Source organism: Hydra vulgaris, chromosome 11 (genome assembly GCF_038396675.1).
Source record: "Hydra vulgaris chromosome 11, alternate assembly HydraT2T_AEP".
Classification (NCBI taxonomy): domain Eukaryota; kingdom Metazoa; phylum Cnidaria; class Hydrozoa; order Anthoathecata; family Hydridae; genus Hydra; species Hydra vulgaris.
In genome coordinates, this window is record NC_088930.1 from 7,969,244 (window position 1) to 7,988,958 (window position 19,715).

Consider the following 19,715-nt stretch of genomic DNA (forward strand, 5'->3'; position numbering starts at 1 on the left):
AAGTGCATGCCTTATCTTACTGACTTAACTAGACATGGATGGGACAGTCAGTAAAGAGCCCCGAACATCGACTGGGGGTTTTCGGTTGGGCAGGCTCATTAATTCTCATTAATTAATACAAGAAAATAAAACAGTGGTTAGGGTAAGGTTCAACTTTATTTAGCATTTTCTTATTGCAAGCTACATTTAAGAATTTTATTGTTTTATTTTTATTATTGCTGTTTTCATATTTAAAAAAAGAATTTAGTCTTTTTTTTTAGAAGGGGGATTTAGTTCCGTGTAACTTTTTCTAAGAATATTTCTTCCTAGAATTAGTTATTGAATCAATCAAATATAGAATGTTATTAATTAAGGATTTCAAAGATTTCTAACGGCTAGAGAGTATTTGCCTATTTTTTGAAAATTTTTAAAGGCTGATCTAAGTGCTTTTTAAGTGATGATCTAAGTGATTAGGCTAAAAGCATTTTTTTTAAAACGCAACTTTATAACTTTAATTAATTAAATAATTTATTTAATTTTTAATGATATTTTGACTTTAGTGTTCGAATATTTAACTTTATACCAATTGCGCTACTTCTTAATTTATGTGTTGTATTAGATTATTTGATTTTGTATTGTGTTATAATAAATTTTTCCTCTAAAGTCAATATTTTTTATGCGTTTTAAGTAATGAAGATAAAAAGAAAAATACACACGCGCAAAAACTAATTCATCTTTGTATTTCAATTTGTGGTCTTGATTAATCTAGACCACAAATTGAAAATCTGATCTTATATATGATCTTTACAAATTGCTATGTAAAGATCATTATCAGACCTAAAATAAAATAAAAAACTTCACATAACTTGAATTATCTGTAAAACTTTTTAATATTTTTATTATAAACAAAAAGTTGTATGTTGCTGTATTTTATGTTTTAACTTCATTAACTTTTTTGCGACAACTAATCCGCACTGCGGGTCATAAAATCATTTCCTAAATGACTTGTGAACCGCATGGCAGTCCGAAAATAATTTTCTATTTTACGAATGATCTATAGTCATTGGGTAAAACTTTAAATACATATATAAAACAGGATAAATATCTTAAATTGGTAGTTAAAATCGTTTTTTAATAGCATCGATCAATGTTTTATTTTTAGCTATTTTTTAAAATTTTTTTTACTGATCTATCGATGTAATTAACAAACAGTTTAAACTATCAATTCAAAATGTTATTCCTGTTTTAAATTTATATTTAAAGTTCTCCCCGATCCCTTTAGATATTCCGTAAAATCAAGGATTACAGTAGTTTATCAGTTTAATCATTAAACTGATATATTACTGAAATCCTTGATATTTAGTGTGATTAAAGTCGTGGAGATAACATTGATATTAGTATTGAAATTGGTAACTCTATTGATTCTGAAAGCATATTAGGATATGTTAATGAAGAACTTCTATCTGAGGGTTTACCTCAGATAGAAGTAACTAAAGTTTTTTCGGTGATACTCTTGCATCTGTGGAGCAAGCATATAGTGACCTGAATATAGAATCTGAGACTGATAAGGAAACTTATAAGTAAACATATGGTGATATGAGTATAGAATCTAGTAGTAAAAAAGAAAATCACAAAATTTATCAACTACCTAATAAAGTTTCTAAGCCCCAGAAATGTGTGAGAAAGGAAAGTGTAATTAGTTTACATTCTTTTGTTCTTCTTTATTCTCCTTCTACAAGTGGTATAAATAGTTATATTTTTGTCTAAGTTTTTAAAACACCGCGGAATAGCGTGTAACCAGGAAGTTTGCACATCTTTTCTCATCGATGATGTATATATATAGCCAGAGTCGGCTTCGAACCACAGACCTTATGAAGCTAGAACTCTAATTGCTACTCCACGGATGCGTTAATTTCTATCCACCACAGCCCTTGTTACACCTTCTGGTTACCACAACCCAGCTTACATCCAGATGAGTGTTTTCTAATGTATCATTTTGGACAATTCCGAAAAATATTTTGCTCATACGTAAAATGAAAAACTCACAAGCAAAAATGTGAACAGACTGTTCTCATTTGTAGGTGCCTTTACTAAAAACTAAATATTTTTTGATTAAGTATTAAATTTCGATATATATATTTTTTTATTTACACTATAAATGCCTTTTTGTTATAATATTGAAAGAGATATTTATATACATTCTTCAAATATTAATTTAAGATTAAATTAAGATATTTTACATTGCTGTTTAAATCAACATGGCACATTTTTGATCATGCAGCCAATTTTTTTTTAATAATCTCAGCTACATATATATATATATATATATATATATATATATATATATATATATATATATATATATATATATATATATATATATATATATATATATATATATATACAGTGGGTTGCATAAATTTAGTCACTACTTTATTTGTGTGAAATTTTCGTTTTTTTCACAATTATCTTTGAAACCAATATACACATGTTATATAAACACACACAGATATACACACATAGTTACAGCTAGAAAAAATATGTGTTTGTATGTGGGTGTGACTTATCGTTTATACACCTGTTATATTAATTTTTATTTATAAATATTTTATATAAAACAGGCATGACAAAGGAAATATCTAAGTTCTTTTATGTTTATGACAATTTATGTAGTGGGGTTACTTTGAACGTTATACAAATTAAGTTAGTCTGTGAAAAAATGTATACCAATAACATTTTTAATACTTTGAAGTTTAAGGTTTGAACAGTTTTATAAAAATTCTTGTCATAGTTGCAACTTGAAAGAAAAAAAAGATTTGTATTTAAAGTTAACATGCTATTCAAAGTAACCCAGGTTTTTGGTACTGAAAAATATGTTAAAACACTGTCAATAATGACATATTTAAAGTATGATATATTCTTTTAAGACGTTCATAGAATAAAAACATATTAAAATTTTTATAAAAAAAAACAAAACAAACAATTTACCAGACCAAGAATAGGTTTATATTTATATAAGGTTATTACGCAAGTTAGATCAATGCATTTCAACTACAGTTTATACTTAAACAATCTTTACGAGTTTTTTATTTCTTTTTTTTTTTTTTCTCTTTTTTTATGACCTTCAAGTAAAATCTCTGACTCAAAGCAATTTTAGTAAGGAAAGTTAAAATGTTTGATACTCAGCATCAACGTTTTTAAATTAGACATACTGGACAGTAGCATAGGTAGCTGTTCAGTATGTCTAACTAAATATCAATAAAAATTATGCAATATAAATTTATATTACATAACTTTTTTAAATCTTTATCGCATTATCTTTATTTAAATGTTTTTTTCAATTATTAATATAAATATATACAAAAAACTTTTTTTTAAAGCAGGTGTTGTAAGATTATTTGATTAAAGTATTTTAAGCAACAAGCAAAAAATGTTTTATTTAGCAGTAATTTACTTTTTGTGAAAAAAAAGTAACAGAGTTCAACACCTTCCCTTTTCGGCTAGCTATTGCTTCTTTTTAAATTTTTTATTTTGGCAAATAAAAAAACAATTAAGTACAAAATATATAAAGTTTAATTAAAGTTAAATAAAATCACTCGGTAATTGATACTTTCGTGGTTCTGCAAATTACAAAAATGTACAAAAATTCTATTTAGTCTATTTAAATTAAAAGCTCATTTTAACTGACCATAATTATTAATTAATCATTATGCATTACCCAAAATTTTATTCTACCCAACGGGCTCAGACGTCCGTGTGACGTTTATACAACGTCTTTTGGACGTCATATGTCCGTAGGACGTCCTTAAGACTTCCAGCAGACGTTTTGTGCCCGCTGGGTTTGTTATAAATTAAAAAATGCCGATGTTTTGACTTGGGTTGTCAAATTTTGGTTATTTATGTAGGAGAGTACGGTACAAATCTTAATTAATAACAAGCTTTGCACTGTGCAAAACTTATTTTTATTTGAGATTTTATTTGACAACCCTTGTTTTAATCAATTTTTTTGTAGAAAATCAATTTTTAGGATAATCGACGTTCGTAAGAAAGTTCGTGACGTTTTGATTACTAGACTCAATAAATTCCAGCAAAAATATGTATTTTAACATTAGCCTTAGATATTTGTTAAGGGTGAGAGTTTGTTGAGTTAAACTGTAAATTACTGGCAGCTTTCAATTTACAATTGATTATTTATTTCCAATTAATACAATCTCTTTTAAGATTTTTTGTAGTTGATTATGCTAGGGGGTAAATTTTGATAACAACTTTTTCAATCATCTCCGTCTAATGTCTTTTGTTTTATTTCTGGCATGAGGTAGTAGTAGAAGTTTCATTTATTTCGCCCTTAAGAATATATACAACGTACAATTATAACAAAAGGAAATGGCTGGAGCAAGAAGAAAGCGTCAATTAGCCTTATCACCGAGCCCCATTACAATCGTATTTTACCAGTCCGTAAAATATTAAATAATCTTTACAAAACGTCAAGTATAAGAAGTTTAGAAACAAAAAAGTACTAAAAAATTAAAAGTAAACCTAGTAAGAAAGATATAAAATGTATAAATATATATGTGTATATACATTCACACATACGCACATGACACATATACACACACATATATATACATATTGCCTCGTATTGTCGTTTTTATAATAAAATGAATAAAATTCCATCAACAGCAACATAAAATATATAAAAGTTTCAAAAATAAAATTAATATAAGATAATTTACAAAAAGATACTGCATGTTTAGATTAAATGAAACAAAAACAAAAAAACACTTTTTAAACTTCAAGACTAAATATTCAAAAGTGAACACTTTTAAAGAAGTGTGATAAAAACATCGATATTCACAATAATAATAGTTGATCTTCTTCTTATTTTTAGCTTTTTGGTAGTTAACATGTTAAAGTTGCTTAAGTTAATGTACCATTATAAATTTATTTTGATAACTTCTAAAGAAGACTGGCAATATTTAAAATATCAAAATCCATATTTACTAAATGATATTTTAAGTTAGCTTTGAATTTTTTTTTTTTTTTTAGGTTATTTAGGTGCTCCCAGAAGTCCTTACGGTCTTATTACGGAGCACTGCGGAAGAGATAAGAAACTAGAGGCTCACGCCTCCTTTCTTACCAATGTCGCTTATTGAGCTAGAGCCGGCGTCGAACCTCGGACCTCTGGGTTCTCAGCCAGAACTCTAACCACTGCGCCACGGCTGCTCTAACTGCGGAACTGTTTGTTTTTTATTATGAACAATCTGTTTAAAACTTTTCCATATAAAAGGTCCCCTATACTAAATAGAATAAGAACATAACTTTAGATTAAATTTTGGGGTTACAAATTTGTTTCCTGAAAATCTGGTGGGATATTTATGGCTTATTTTATTAAAATATTGATTAAACATTGTTGAAGATTGTTCGTGTTTTATTTTATACATGAATTTTAAGACTAAATATATACATTAATTTTTTATACGTTTAATGATCCAAGCATACTTAGAAGTGACTCGCAAGGCATATATCTTGTTGCTCCAAATACAATTCTGCAAGCATGTTTTTGTTTTGAATAAATTTTTTTCAACTTTGTGTAATTTGTGCTTGTCCATACAATATTTCCGTAAGTTAAATAACTATGTATAAAAGAAAAATATAAATTTTTTAAAGACCTAATGTTTAAGAATGGTTTTGCTTTATACATTATTGCAATATTTCTTGAAAGTTTTTTTTTCAGAGAGCTTATATAAGTCTTTCAAGATAAAATACACCTAAGAAGTTTACAGATGATTTTCTAGTAATATTTATTTTATTTATTTTTAGATCAGGTAATTTTACGGGAAGAATATCTGTTTTGTTTTGTTTTTGAAATAGTATAAACTTAGTTTTTGTTAAGTTAGGCGATAGTTTATTACATGTAAACTATTCGTTTACTTCGTTTAACTTTTCATTAACCACTGTAAAAAGCGTTTTAATATCTCTATGTGAATAAAACAGGTCGGAGTCATCGGCAAATAAAATAAAATTTAATAACCTTGATGTTAAAGAAAATCATTTATATAAAGTAAACATAATAGTGGTCCTAAAATCGAGCCTTGAGGAACTCCACATGTCAGTATATTTTTGGACGTTTTACCTGTTTCATATTGTATAAACTGTTTTCTGCTTGATAAATATTCTTTAAACCAGAGTAAGTTTTTGTTTTTTATTCAATAATGTTTGAGTTTATGAAGAAGAATGACATGATTTGCGGTGTCAAAGAGTTTAAACAGATCAATAAAAACTCCTAATATCAAACAATCATCATTTAGGGCATTTGTTACATGAGTTACTAGCTCGGTCAAAGTGTGATCGGTTGAGTGATTTTTTTAGAACCAAATTACTTGTTGAACAACGTGTTGTTTACCGTTAAGTAGCTGTTAAGCCTATTATACATTATGCGTTCGAGTAACTTAAAAAAGCGATATTGTAGATATAGGTAGAAATTACAAAAATAGTTTTAATGAAGTAACACAATGATTGAACATTAATCCTCTCTATAAAAAAAAAATTCTAATAAATAGAAGATCGCCGTATTAGTAGCAAATAAAAATATGTTTAGTACATAGTTTAATATATGCGATATGTTAACTTTTTTTTGTAAAAAGTTAATATATTGCATATCTCTGAACATGCAATGTTCCGTATTTGTTTCTCTGAACATGCAATTTTTAGAGAGCTGACGCTGGAAGTTAAATCTTTACCAAAAGTACAAATAAGTTTTTTGGTATCTTCAATAAATTTTTTTTAATCAGATTACAGAAATCTGATTTTTAGAAAATATATTTCCGGTTTTCTTTTTTGAAAATAATGTTTTTAGTATACTCATATTACAGAACAATTTTTGTACTGAAAAAATCTATTGTTTTTTTTTCACGTTAAGCACTCCATGTTGCGATTAAAAAATAGTTTATATTAACTGTTAAACTTTTTAATGTTAATCATGGTTATTATGGTTACTGTTAGTTATTAGAATCATTTAATCTTAAATTGTGTTTAGGTGTTAAAAGTATTAAATATTTTAGAAAAACTTTTTTTAATGAAATATTTTACACTATCTTGTTTTGAGGAAAATTTAACTCATATTAATTTCATACTTTACGTAGCATATAATTTAGTTTTATTTCATTTAATTTAAAATAATACTTGACCAAAAAAAACAATAAAGTTTGCTGAAAATCTTTATGTAGATGGATTGTTGGTAAAAGCACAAGTCATCTTTTGAGGTATGTTTGTAAATGTGCTCAATGAAAACGTTGAGGTTTGAAAAAATACCGGTCAGTTTAAAGTATTATTGGCGTAACTTAAGATTGATTTTAGATTGATAATTTTAGGTGGCAACAAATAATAAAAGGTCTAATATAGTTTTTTTATAAACAAAATTAAAAAAAAATAAATAAAGCAAAAAAAAAACACATGTTATGATCACAATCAAATATTGTTATCAGCGAGCAAATATTGCACAAGATATTATTATCAGCGAGCAAATATAGCACAAGGAGCTTAAAAAAAAAAAAGTCTTTATAAGCGCATAAATAATTATTTTACTAATCGTAAACCTGCTTGGCTTCTTTTTTAAAGTTTTCAGTGATAAGATGATAAGCGTTCAACATATTCAAAACATAAAAGTTATGTTTTAAAGTTTTAAAAAGTTTTCGTCAAATATTATTCATGAAATGGATTTGTTTGCAGGAAATAAAATGTATATAAACTTATTTATTTTGTGCATATCCTTAACTCATATTAACACAACAATAGAACTTCAAGGTATTTTTTGGGAAGTAAGACCTTTTATATTCAAAACTGCTGACGGATATATAGATGGTATAATTCCAATGATATTTAAACAAGGAGAGTATTATTGTCGTAATGAAACTTTGTTAAACTTTACAGCTCTTCTTCCCTCACGAAAACAATATTTAGACCTATTAACTTCTAAAACAAAATACGGTACAAATGAGCTTGAAAAAGTTTCTCAAAACAAAGCTGTTTGGTTTCCGGATGACGCCAACTTGATCAATAAAAGTCACGAGATTTCTAGAGGTCTACGTTCATTTCAACTTTTTAAATCTGATGGAATTGCAGTTATTGTTCGTCGCGATATGATTTCTTTACCTTATAAATTATCTCGCGGAATTTTAGGTTGCCGACAAATTCTTATCCTCATTTTAATGCTTTCAGTAATTTTCGGATTTTCAATATGGGCTGCTGAAGCAAGATCAAACAATTTGTTTTCAAATAATTTTATTAAAGGAACAATTACTGGTATGTGGTGGAGTGTGGTATCTATGACAACAGTTGGATACGGTGACATTGTCCCTAAGACAATAATTGGTCGCATAGTTGCTTCCATATGGATGCTTTTTAGTGTTATTTTAGGGTGTCTTATAACTGCAACACTAACAGAAGCAATAACAAGTTTAAAATATTTAGACATTTATAAAAAGGAAGTTTCTGTAGTTCAAAGCTCTTTTGAATATCACACTGCAAAAAATGTCCATGGTGCAATCGCAGTTCCTGCCGAATCTTACGAAAATGCTCTTGATTTAGTACGCAGCAAAAAGGTGTTTGCTGCACTTATGAATGCTGACGTAACTGCTTGGTATCAAGTGGAAATAGAAGATGATAGCAATCCAGTACCTCTTCGAGTTGTTAAAATTTTGCCTGCAACTTTGTACATAAATTGTCTTATTTCTATGAATTTGTCTCAGAGTGCTAAAAATGCGTTTAACTGCATGAACAAATATGTTGATGAAGTTTACACTCGTTCTGTAGATCAATTTCGAAAGTATTGCCACACGGATAATATACACATAGATTCCATATTTGATATGTTTGCAAAAAATAACTTGTACCAGATTCTTTTAGGAACAATATTTGTTTGTATTTGTTTCGGACTAGGATTCGATATTTGGAATATAAAACAACAAAAGTCAAAAAATAAAGAAATACTTAAAAGTTTAAAAAATCAAAAGAAACTTTTGGAAAGTGGAAGTTTTTAAATTACATAATATTTTACTACAAGTTATTGACTTCCTCTACCCTATATAATATGCGATCGGTATAATGTAGCTGTCTAATGATAAAACTGTCAAAAGATACTGTATAAAGATGTCTAATAAAAAACTGGTTAAAATAACATGTTTTCACTGTTTATATGATATTTAAGGATATATATGACGAGTACACGGGAAAAAACGGGAGTCACATTTAAAAAGTTAAAAAGTAAATATATATATATATATATATGTATGTATGTATGAATGTATAATCATTCAATATAACAAAAATTATAAATCAAGATATAATTAAAATAAAAATCTATTAGATATATTTATTGTAAAAAATAAAATAAGTATAAAAACAATGAAATAATAAAAACAAGAATGTGTTTGGATACATGAAAAAGTCAAGCGATAATTTTTTTTAGTATGATTTTCAAGGTATTTTAATGTATTTTGACAACCTGCATTTATTCTCTTCCCAATTCAGCAGGGAGGTATAATAGATTAGCTGGAGAGAGAACAAAGCCTAAAATTGTGGCACAGTCTTAGTAGTATAATTATTCCAGCGGCAACTCAAAATGGCGCCTTTGCGTTGGAAAAATAAAATTTTGAAATGTAGTTTGTAACCTAAAAAAAATGTAATCGAAATTAATTGGATAAGTTTTTAACAACTGTTCATATTATCAAGAAGTGAGGTCTGCAATCAACCCCTATAGAGCAGCCGTAGCGTAACATAGCCCAGTCGGCATATCTAGTATTGTAAATACTCAGAGTATTGATCACGTATAACATACCGCCGTTGATACCAGAAAAATGCGCATTTAGTTTTAAGTTTCGAATTCGAGTTCAATACCACTTATTTATCAAAAATACGTATTATTTAATATTTGATCAAAATCGGATACGATATCGTACCCGATCTCGATCAAATATCAACATATAACGGAAAAACGAAAATCTTTGCTATAAAGCGCATGCTTAAACTGAAATTGTGAAAGCAAAATTTAAATAAAAAAGTTTTCATTTGAAATATTTAGTAAAAAGTTTGTCTGGAATGAAAAGGAATAGTCAGGAATACATGAAAAGTTGTATGAAGAGATATCGTTCTGCTAAAGCAGTATCGCATATCTCCAATACAGTTACAGTACTTTTTTGTACTAAAAAAGTTATTAAAACTTTATCATAAAAATATTTATTACTACTTTTAAATTTATTTTGTTTTGTTCTAATTTTTTATTATATTCTTATTTTCTTATTATCTTTATTTTATTTATTAAGTCCTAAATTAATATAATTCAAATATATTATAAATCCTATCATTTCATACCTTGCTTATTCTATTATGTTGATTATTATTTTATTAACATTTCTGTTATGCTATTACCTTTTTTTTGTACTGTTTTAAAAAATTTAGAAAAAGAAATTAAAATTTCGAGCCAACACTGACATTTTATTGTTGCTAAACGTTAAATTTTGTTATAAGGATTGCAGTTCTTCTATCTGTTTTTTGCCCTTTATTCAATAAGTATTTGATTTAAATTAAATATAATTAAAATTTGATATTTTATTACGAGAAATATGTTTTTATATATATATTCATATATATGAATATATATATAAATCTTTTTAAATTTTTTCATGTTATTTTTAAATTTTTTGTTCGCGCAATTCAAGTTATATATGTTTATAGTTTGCATATATGTTTATGTTATGTTCAAAGTTAAAAAGTTTTTGATAAATATATGTATGTGGTAATATGTGTTATGTAAATGTTTTATAAATGTGTCATTAAAATAGTATAAAATGTACCTATTGTGTATATAAATATTATATGAGGTTTTTGTATATGTTATATAAATTTGAATAAATGTATTGTGTTTTATAGTTATTATGTATGTTTATATTATGTTGTTTCCATGTTTTCAAAGTGTGCGACTTGGCAAACGTGTTGAGCAAGATTTTGCGTAAAGTTGTTATTTATGTTACTAATGTTGTTACATTTGGCTTACCTTAATGTTGGTGTCCATTGTTGAAAGTTATAAGTGGTTATATTATTGAAACTCACTGCTTTTAATCATTCACTAAAAGCCACTCAAGAAAAATCATTTTGCCGTATATACATTTTGTTTATATCTCAATTTAAATTTTTAGAACCATGAAGTACAAACATGAATTGTTTTCTAAAAGCTAACATGAAATAACAATATTTAACAACTACTACTCACTTATCATGACATCTTATCTCTATCAGATATATTGATTTTCGATTCATATTTGATTTTTTTCTTTGTATTTACTTATCAATTACATTTTTTCATTTCAGATTTATCATATCATGGATTTATGCGATATAAAAGAACAAATGTATGTAAATTTTTATGAATTTTTTCTAGGCTTTTCTAAATGTGTTTCTTATTCACATTTTATTTTACAAGCAAGGTCTGCAAGCAAATTTGAGCTGAAAATTTTTTTAGCTTTTAAGGAGAATTGGCGCTATTCTTTGTTTTATTTTAATTTGTTTAAATATAGTAGTTCTAAAAAATAAATGTTTGTTTGTTCTTGGTTTTTTACTTATCTGTTTTCAGATTCTTATAAACTAGGCAACTCAGCTAAGCGAGTTTTGTTTTATTTTTAAGTGCTTTTGGAAAGAGCTGAAAGTTATTTTTTAGAGTGATTGAAAAGAACTGAAGTGTTTTTTAGTTACTTCACACAGTGTAAGTGATACTGGTTTGAGTAAGTTTACTGTTTTGTTTTATTTTATATTGGATTTATTTTATATTTGATATATATTATATTAGATATATATTTTGTGTATTTAACATGAAAAACTGACTGTAATTTGTTGACACTAAAGTTTATAAACTTAAATCTGCCTATATTTCAGTATATATATATATATATATATATATATATATTATATATATATATATATATATATATATATATATATATATATATATATATATATATATATATATATATATATATATATATATATATATATATATATATATATATATGTAAATAGATAATAGATAAATGTAAAAAGATATGGATTTCAATAAATCTTAAGTTTAAATAAAGTTTTTGATTAGAAAAGATCACAATTTGTAAGATTCTTTTACGTTCATTTATTCAATTGTAACAATAGTAAGATTACTGGTAATATGATAAAAGTGAAATTGAAATAGATAGTATTAAGCTCAACAAAGTTATTAATGTTAAATGCTAATAGGCAACTTTAAAATAGTTGTCATATGAAAAAAAGAGATCTAGGCAGGATGAAATTAATCGTTGTTGAAATGTAAGAAATGTAACTCGAAGTGCAGAAAACTTACTTGACAGAATTCAGTGTCAAGCAGTGTTAATGTCTGTTAATTTGAAACTACTTTAGACACTTCAGAACAAAGCAAAGTATGAGTTTAACTATTTTTAGTAACAATTAACACTTTTAAATCTAAATAATTTTTTTTATAATTTCTATCATAATTGTGTTCTTTTTTTCATTTTTTTTTAGTTTGTCTATCCTTTGTCATCTTTTGATTAGTAAGCTAACTGTTAAAACATGGTTTTAATTTTGTAATTTTAGTATGATATGAAATTTACTCTATTAATCATTAGTCATCAGTTAGAGAGAAGCTGGAGCTTAATTTATAAATGCTGGAAATTAGCTTTTAATCAAGGTAAAAATAATTTTGTTTACTGGTAACATAATGAAACCAGTTACTAGTATTTATTCCGTGCTTTTTTACATTTGTTAACATGCTGCTTTGGAAACACTTTCTTTCTCTCTCTCTCTAAGATGAGTGGGAGATTTAATAAAACTTATGTAATTACTGAGCTCTTACGTATTTCTTAAAACCACAAATGATAATGACCATTTATAAGAAATATTTTACCAGTTGCTTGCTATTTTATGATATAGTTGCTCAAATTGTTTAACTATAATTGTCCCTTGATTGTTCAATTATTGTAATAAATAAAATCTTTTTAGTCCAAGTATTTAAGTTAATAAAATATCTTATTAAGTTGTGGTGTTATTTGCCAGCGTTACTATAGTAACAATGTATACATTGTCTAGCCTTTTTATAATCTTTTTTAATCATTCTGTAGACAGAATATATGAACCTGTCATTTCAAAATGGACATAAGTCCAAAACTTTTAGCAGTTTATAAGTTTGAATTAAAAATTTCTGTATGGTTTATGTTTTTTTTATAAAAAATAAAAAATACAAAAATTATATACGTTCTTTATTTATCTACTTCTATGTTTAATTTCTTTAGCAACTTAGACATTATTTTAATAAAAATCATATTTTTGTTGATTTTGAAAAGTTTTAGTAAATGGGTGTTAATTTATAACACCCATTTAAATTTATACACCCGATTAAATTATAACAATGGGCTTGTGCCCTTTTCGAAATGACAGGTTCATATATTTTCTGTTATTATTATCCTAATTCTACTAACAATAAAATGCAAATAGTACTTTTGTAATTAAAAATTGTAATTTTTTTTTTCATGTCTTTTTTTAGGTATTTGCAGGCTTTCCTTGACTTTCCTTTTCTGGTACTTGTGTTGTGACAGATTTTAAAAAGAACTCAACTGATGTTAATGCGGTCTTTATGTCGTTACCTATAAGCAATGACGTTGCTGATACGGAGTCAAAGTTAAAATATTTATAGATAAATTTGTATTTAATATTTTAGATAATATATCAAGTTATTAATGTGTTTTTATTGTTATCAATGATTTAATAACTCATAACCCGTATTACGGACTGCTTACTGCTAGTCATTATCATTATGCTATGAACTCATATTAGTTAATAAAATTGTATTGAATATTCTCTGGTTATCTTGTTTTATACGTGTTTAAATGCGAGTTTGATACTCAGTAGGCGTCGTATTGTATACCTGTCTTTATACGCATCTGATGTCTATTTTTAATGCGCGTTTGACACGATTAAATGGCTAACATATATTCGTAAATAATGCGTATTCTGGAAAGTTTTAAATGCGCATGTTATACCAGGAAAATATCGTATTAAATATTCTCTGGTTATCGTGTTTTATACGTGTTTACAAGAGTTTCAAATGCGAGTTTGATACTCAGTAGGCGTCGTATTGTATACCTGTCTTTATACGCATCTAATGCGTATTTCTAATGCGTATTCGACACGATAAAATGGCTAACATACATACCACATCGATACGTATTTAAACGAGTTTCTAATGCGCATTTACAACTAAATTTGCCGACTGGGAGACGTAGCCGTAGAGTAGCGCAGTGTTTAGCGCGCTTGCCTCGGAAGCTAGAGATTCGTGGTTTATAAAACGCCATATTTTTTTTTTTTTTTTTTTTGAATTTTTTTTTTTTCTTAAATATTTAATAAATTTATACAATAAGATTAAAAAAAAATTGTTATACAGTAACAATTAAAAAATCGTTATAGAATAACAAATATAATAAAACATACAAGTATAAAAATTAAAAACATAATAAATAGAACGTGGATACTGGCAGAAGACCTTTAGGTCTTATCATCGAAAACCGCTCGTGAATATTAATTGCATTAAAGTAAAACAAAAATGTCAAAGAAATAATTTGCGAAAAACAAAAATTTCGCAAAAATATATAAAGAAATTTGTAAAGAAGTTATAATTGATTCTTATATATAAATACAAAGTTTGTATAAAATAGTACTTATTTCATAAACACAAAAATAGTGAATCCGATATTATTGTATATTACATTATATAATAAGTTTCATATTTTCATAAAATGTTAAAAACATAAAGATAAGTCTTCAAAAGATAAAACTATTTCTTTCAGTTTTTTTGTGAATGAAATGTAATTCCATTAATGGGAAAAATCAAAATTTTTCAAAACTATTTTGTTCCAAAGAAAAGCTCTTCGAAATGCGATACAAGACTTTCCAAAATTAGTTAGAGAAAAAGGTTGCCGAACTAGATTATCATTTGTTAAGTTATATTTATTTGTTTCTTTCAAGGTATATAAGTTATGAAAGGAAACAGGAGATGCGTTAGTTTTACATAAAACAAAGTATATTAAAAATATTCAGTTGATAAATATTAAGAATTTTCATTTGAAATAAAAATGGTTTGGCATGAGCAAGTTGATCTTTATAATTGATAAGAGGAGCAATATGCTTCTGCTGACGATAAAGAGGTTGCAGTTTAGATTTGTTGGTATTACCCCAGACAATGTTTGCATAATTTATATGGCAATGAATTAAAGAGAAATATAATTGTGCTAAACTGTGCTTATTTTTAAAATTTCTAGCTTTATACATAACTCCTATATTTCGAGCAATTTTTTTGGACAATAAATCAATGTGATATTTTCAACTAAGGTTTTCATCAATATAGATACCTAAAAAGTTAGTAATTATTTCTCTTTTAATTTGAACTTTTGTCAATAAAAAGTAAAGGCATGACAGGAGGCAATAACTTTTTTTTTGAAGTTTGATGAAAAAGTGTCCAATTCTCAACATTGAGTGACAACTTATTTTCTTTAAACCAGTTAGAAATTTTTGTTAATTCAAGGTTCATATTTTGGAATAATGTCGTTATGTTATTATGAGATAAAAAGAGATAAGTATCATCAGCAAACATGACCGTCATTAAATTAGAGGCTTCAGAGAGATCATTAATGTAAATTAAAAAGAGGAGGGGTCCTTGAACAGAACCCTGAGGGACCCCACATGTTATATCTAGTAAATTGGAACGAGCATTTGTATTACTATAAATAAACTGTTTACGGTTGATTAAATAACTTTTAAGTATCATTAAAATATTTCCTTTAATACCATAAAACTCAATTTTTTTTAATAGAATTATGTTGTCATTCGTATCAAAGGCTTTTGATAGATAAATGAAAACGCCTAACGTATATTGCGATTTTTCAAAAGATTTAGAAATATTGCGGGTAATTTGTAGTATAGCGTGTTCGGTTGAATTATTTTTTGAAAATCCGTATTGATTTTGATACAGTATATTATTTAAAGATAAATGGTTGAAAATTACATTATATAATATTTTTCTAAAATTTTAGAAAAAACAGGCAAAATTGAAATTGGGCGATAATTTGAGACACTGGTTTCATCTCCACCTTTAAATATTGGTAAAACTCTGGCTACTTTCAGATTGTCGGGAAAAATACCCTGTTTTATTGAACAATGTAAAACTTGAAATCTTTAATGACTTTATACGATTCGGTAATAACATTGGAATTAATACCCCAGTCGGCAAATTTAGTTGTAAATGCGCATTAGAAACTCGTTTAAATACGTATCGATGTGGTATGTATGTTAGCCATTTTATCGTGTCGAATACGCATTAGAAATACGCATTAGATGCGTATAAAGACAGGTATACAATACGACGCCTTCTGAGTATCAAACTCGCATTTGAAACTCTTGTAAACACGTATAAAACACGATAACCAGAGAATATTCAATACGATATTTTCCTGGTATTACATGCGCATTTAAAACTTTCCAGAATACGCATTATTTACGAATATTTGTTAGCCATTTTATCGTGTCAAACGCGCATTAAAAATAGACATCAGATGCGTATACAGACAGTATACAATACGACATCAGATGCGTAGACAGGTATACAATGCGACGCCTACTGAGTATCAAACTCGCATTTAAACACGTATAAAACACGATAACCAGAGAATATTCAATACAATTTTATTAACTAATATTAATTCATAACATAATGATAATGACCAGCAGTAAGCAACCCATAATACGGGTTATGAGTTATTAAATCATTAATAACAATAAAAACACATTAATAACTTGATATATTATCTAAAAAATTAAATACAAATTTATCTATAAATATTTTAACTTTGACTCCCTTTCAGTAACGTCATTGCTTATAGTTAACGACGAAGACCGCATTAACAACAGTTGAGTTCTTTTTAAAATCTGTCACAACACAGGTACCAGAAACGGAAAGCCTGAAAATACCTAAAAAATAAAATTAAAAAAAAAATACAATTTTTAATTACAAAAGTACTATTTGCATTGTATTGTTAGTAGAATTAGGATAATAATAACAGAAAATATATATTCCGTGACTACAGAATAATTAAAAAAGATTATAAAAAGGCTAGACAACACAATGTAGTAACACTGGCAAATAACACCACAACTTAATAAAATATTTTATTAACTTAAATATTTGGACTGAAAAGATTTTATTTATTACAATATTTGAACAATCGAGGGACAATTATAGTTAAACAATTTAAACAATTATACCATAAAATAGCAAGCAAATCGTAAAATATTTCTTAGAAATGATCTATTTTTTTCATTTGACTACTATTTTCAAGTTGCCTATAAGCACTTACATTAATAACTTTGTTGAGCCTTATACTATCTATTTCAATTTAACTATTATCATTAAACATATTACCAGTAATCTTACTATTGTTGCAACTGAATAAATGAACGTAAAAGAATCTTACAAATTGTGATCTTTTCTAATCAAAGACTTTATTTAAACTTAAGATTTATTGAAATCCATATCTTTTTATATGTTTACATACATTAGTCGTTTATCAAAAATATTAAACAACATTTATTTACATCAATTATTTTTAATTAAAAAAGAATCTTGACTACAATGCACAAAATTATTTTTACCTTAATGCATAAAAATAATAAATGCACAATCTTGTATAAAAAAATGAAGCAATGCCAATCAGTATATTTTACTCTAAATTATTATCTAAATATATATATATATATATATATATATATATATATATATATATATATATATATATATATATATATATATATATATATATATATATATATATATATATATATATATAGGGGAACATGGGGTAAAATAACGAATGGGGCAAGATGACAACCTACAGTTATCTCCTAAGCAAAACTAAATATAACAGTTGACTTTAGCTGAAAGGGAAGTAGATTAATTTTACTAGATTTATCAATGGTTTCTTTTTAAATATTATTTTTGTGACGAAAGCTAAGTATTAAAAAAGTTTTTCTGACATTGAGAAAAAAACTTATTATCCTCGTTTGACTTGATTTATTACATCGCTACATCACCAGCTAAAGGTAAATTTTATTTTTTGGACAGACTAAGATACAGGCGTTTTTCGAAACAGTCGTCATCTTGCCCCATGTTCCCCTATATATCTATTAACATACCTTTAAAAAGTGGTATTACACTTTACACAATGAAATATGGAAATACATCATCATTTTTTTCAACTACTTTCAAAGAAATTTATTTATTTTTTCTAGTCTGTTTTTTTCTAAGAAATTTAAATATTTTTTCTAAGAAAGAATATTTATAAAGATACAGAGAAATATAAAATATACTGAAATATAGGCAGATTTATGTTTATAAACTTTTGTGTCAACAAATTACAGTCAGTTTTCCATGTTAAATACATAAAATATATATCAAATATAACATATATCAAATATCAAATAAATCCAATATAAAATAAAACAAAATAGTAAACTTACTCAAATCAGTATCAGTTATACCGTGTGAAGTAACTAAAAAACACTTCAGTTCTTTTCAATTGCTTTAAAAGTAACTTTCAGCTCTTTCCAATTGCACTAAAAAGAAATAAAAAACTTACTTAGATAAGTTGGCAAGTTCTTAAGAATCTGAAAACAAATAAGTAAAAAAACAAAGAACAAACAAACATTTATTTGTTAAAACTACTATATTTAAACAAATTAAATTTAAAAAAGTGTAACGCCAATTCTCCTTAAAGGCTAAAAAAAAACTTTCAGCTCAAATTTGCTTGCATACCTTGCTTGTAAAACCATGTGAATAAGAAACACATTTAGAAAAGCCTAGAAACTACTGAAAGATGACATATGCAAAATTGAAGTTTGAACATTGACTGGACTAATTATTAGCAGATGTTTTTAAAAAATTCATAAAAATTTACATATATTCGTTCTTTTATATTGCATAAATCCATCATATGATAAATCTGAAATAAAAAAATGTAATCGATAAGTAAATACAAAGAAAAATATCATATATGAATCACAAATCAATATAACAGATAGAGATAAGATGTCATGATAAGAGAGTAGTAGTTGTTAAGTATTGTTATTTCATGTTAGCTTTTAGAAAACAATTCATGTTGGTACGTCATGGTTCTAAAAATTCAAATTAAGATATAAACAAAATGTATATGTGGCAAAATGACTTTTCTTGAGTGGCTTTTAGTGAATGATTAAAAGCAGTGACTTTCAATAATAAAACCACTTATAATTTTTAACAATAGACACCAACATAAAGGTAAGCCAAATGTAACAACATTAGTAACATAAATAACAACTTTATGCAAAATCTTGCTCAACACGTTTGCCAAGTCACACACTTTGAAAACATGGTCCATAAATATTATAAGAAGTGTTTATATATGTTATATAAATTTAAATAAATATATTGTGTTTTATAGTTAGTATATATGTTTATATTATGTTGTTTCTATGTCATGGAAACAACATAATATAAACATATATACTAACTATAAAACACAATATATTTATTTAAATTTGTATAACATATATAAACACTTCTTATAATATTTATATACACAATAGATACATTTTATACTATTTTAAAAATTCATTTATAA

The 19,715-nt window shown here is 26.2% G+C and overlaps 1 protein-coding gene and 1 long non-coding RNA gene across 8 annotated transcripts; one reads left to right on the plus strand and one right to left on the minus strand.

Annotated features, from left to right (window-relative positions):
• Nucleotides 1-7,495: 7,495 nt before the first annotated feature.
• On the plus strand, nucleotides 7,496-13,749 carry LOC124813262 (potassium voltage-gated channel subfamily B member 1). 7 transcript variants are annotated; one of them, XM_065809977.1, is made up of 5 exons: nucleotides 7,496-11,132; nucleotides 11,344-11,384; nucleotides 11,690-11,753; nucleotides 12,610-12,703; nucleotides 13,556-13,749. In XM_065809977.1, the coding sequence occupies exon 1, from the start codon at nucleotides 7,692-7,694 to the stop codon at nucleotides 9,015-9,017; it is 1,326 nt and encodes a 441-aa protein (XP_065666049.1). In that variant the 5' UTR covers nucleotides 7,496-7,691; the 3' UTR covers nucleotides 9,018-11,132; nucleotides 11,344-11,384; nucleotides 11,690-11,753; nucleotides 12,610-12,703; nucleotides 13,556-13,749. The 7 variants fall into 7 exon arrangements, with proteins under 7 accessions (XP_065666049.1, XP_065666047.1, XP_065666050.1 ...); XM_065809975.1 differs by having other exon boundaries at nucleotides 11,690-11,734; XM_065809978.1 differs by having other exon boundaries at nucleotides 7,496-10,545.
• A 3,096-nt stretch (nucleotides 13,750-16,845) lies between these two features.
• Nucleotides 16,846-19,553, minus strand: LOC136087376 (uncharacterized). Its single transcript, XR_010641756.1, has 3 exons — nucleotides 18,872-19,553; nucleotides 18,577-18,672; nucleotides 16,846-17,031 (listed from the first exon to the last, which is right to left on the minus strand). It is a non-coding gene; the product is annotated as an uncharacterized LOC136087376 (long non-coding RNA).
• Between the last annotated feature and the right edge of the window lie 162 nt (nucleotides 19,554-19,715).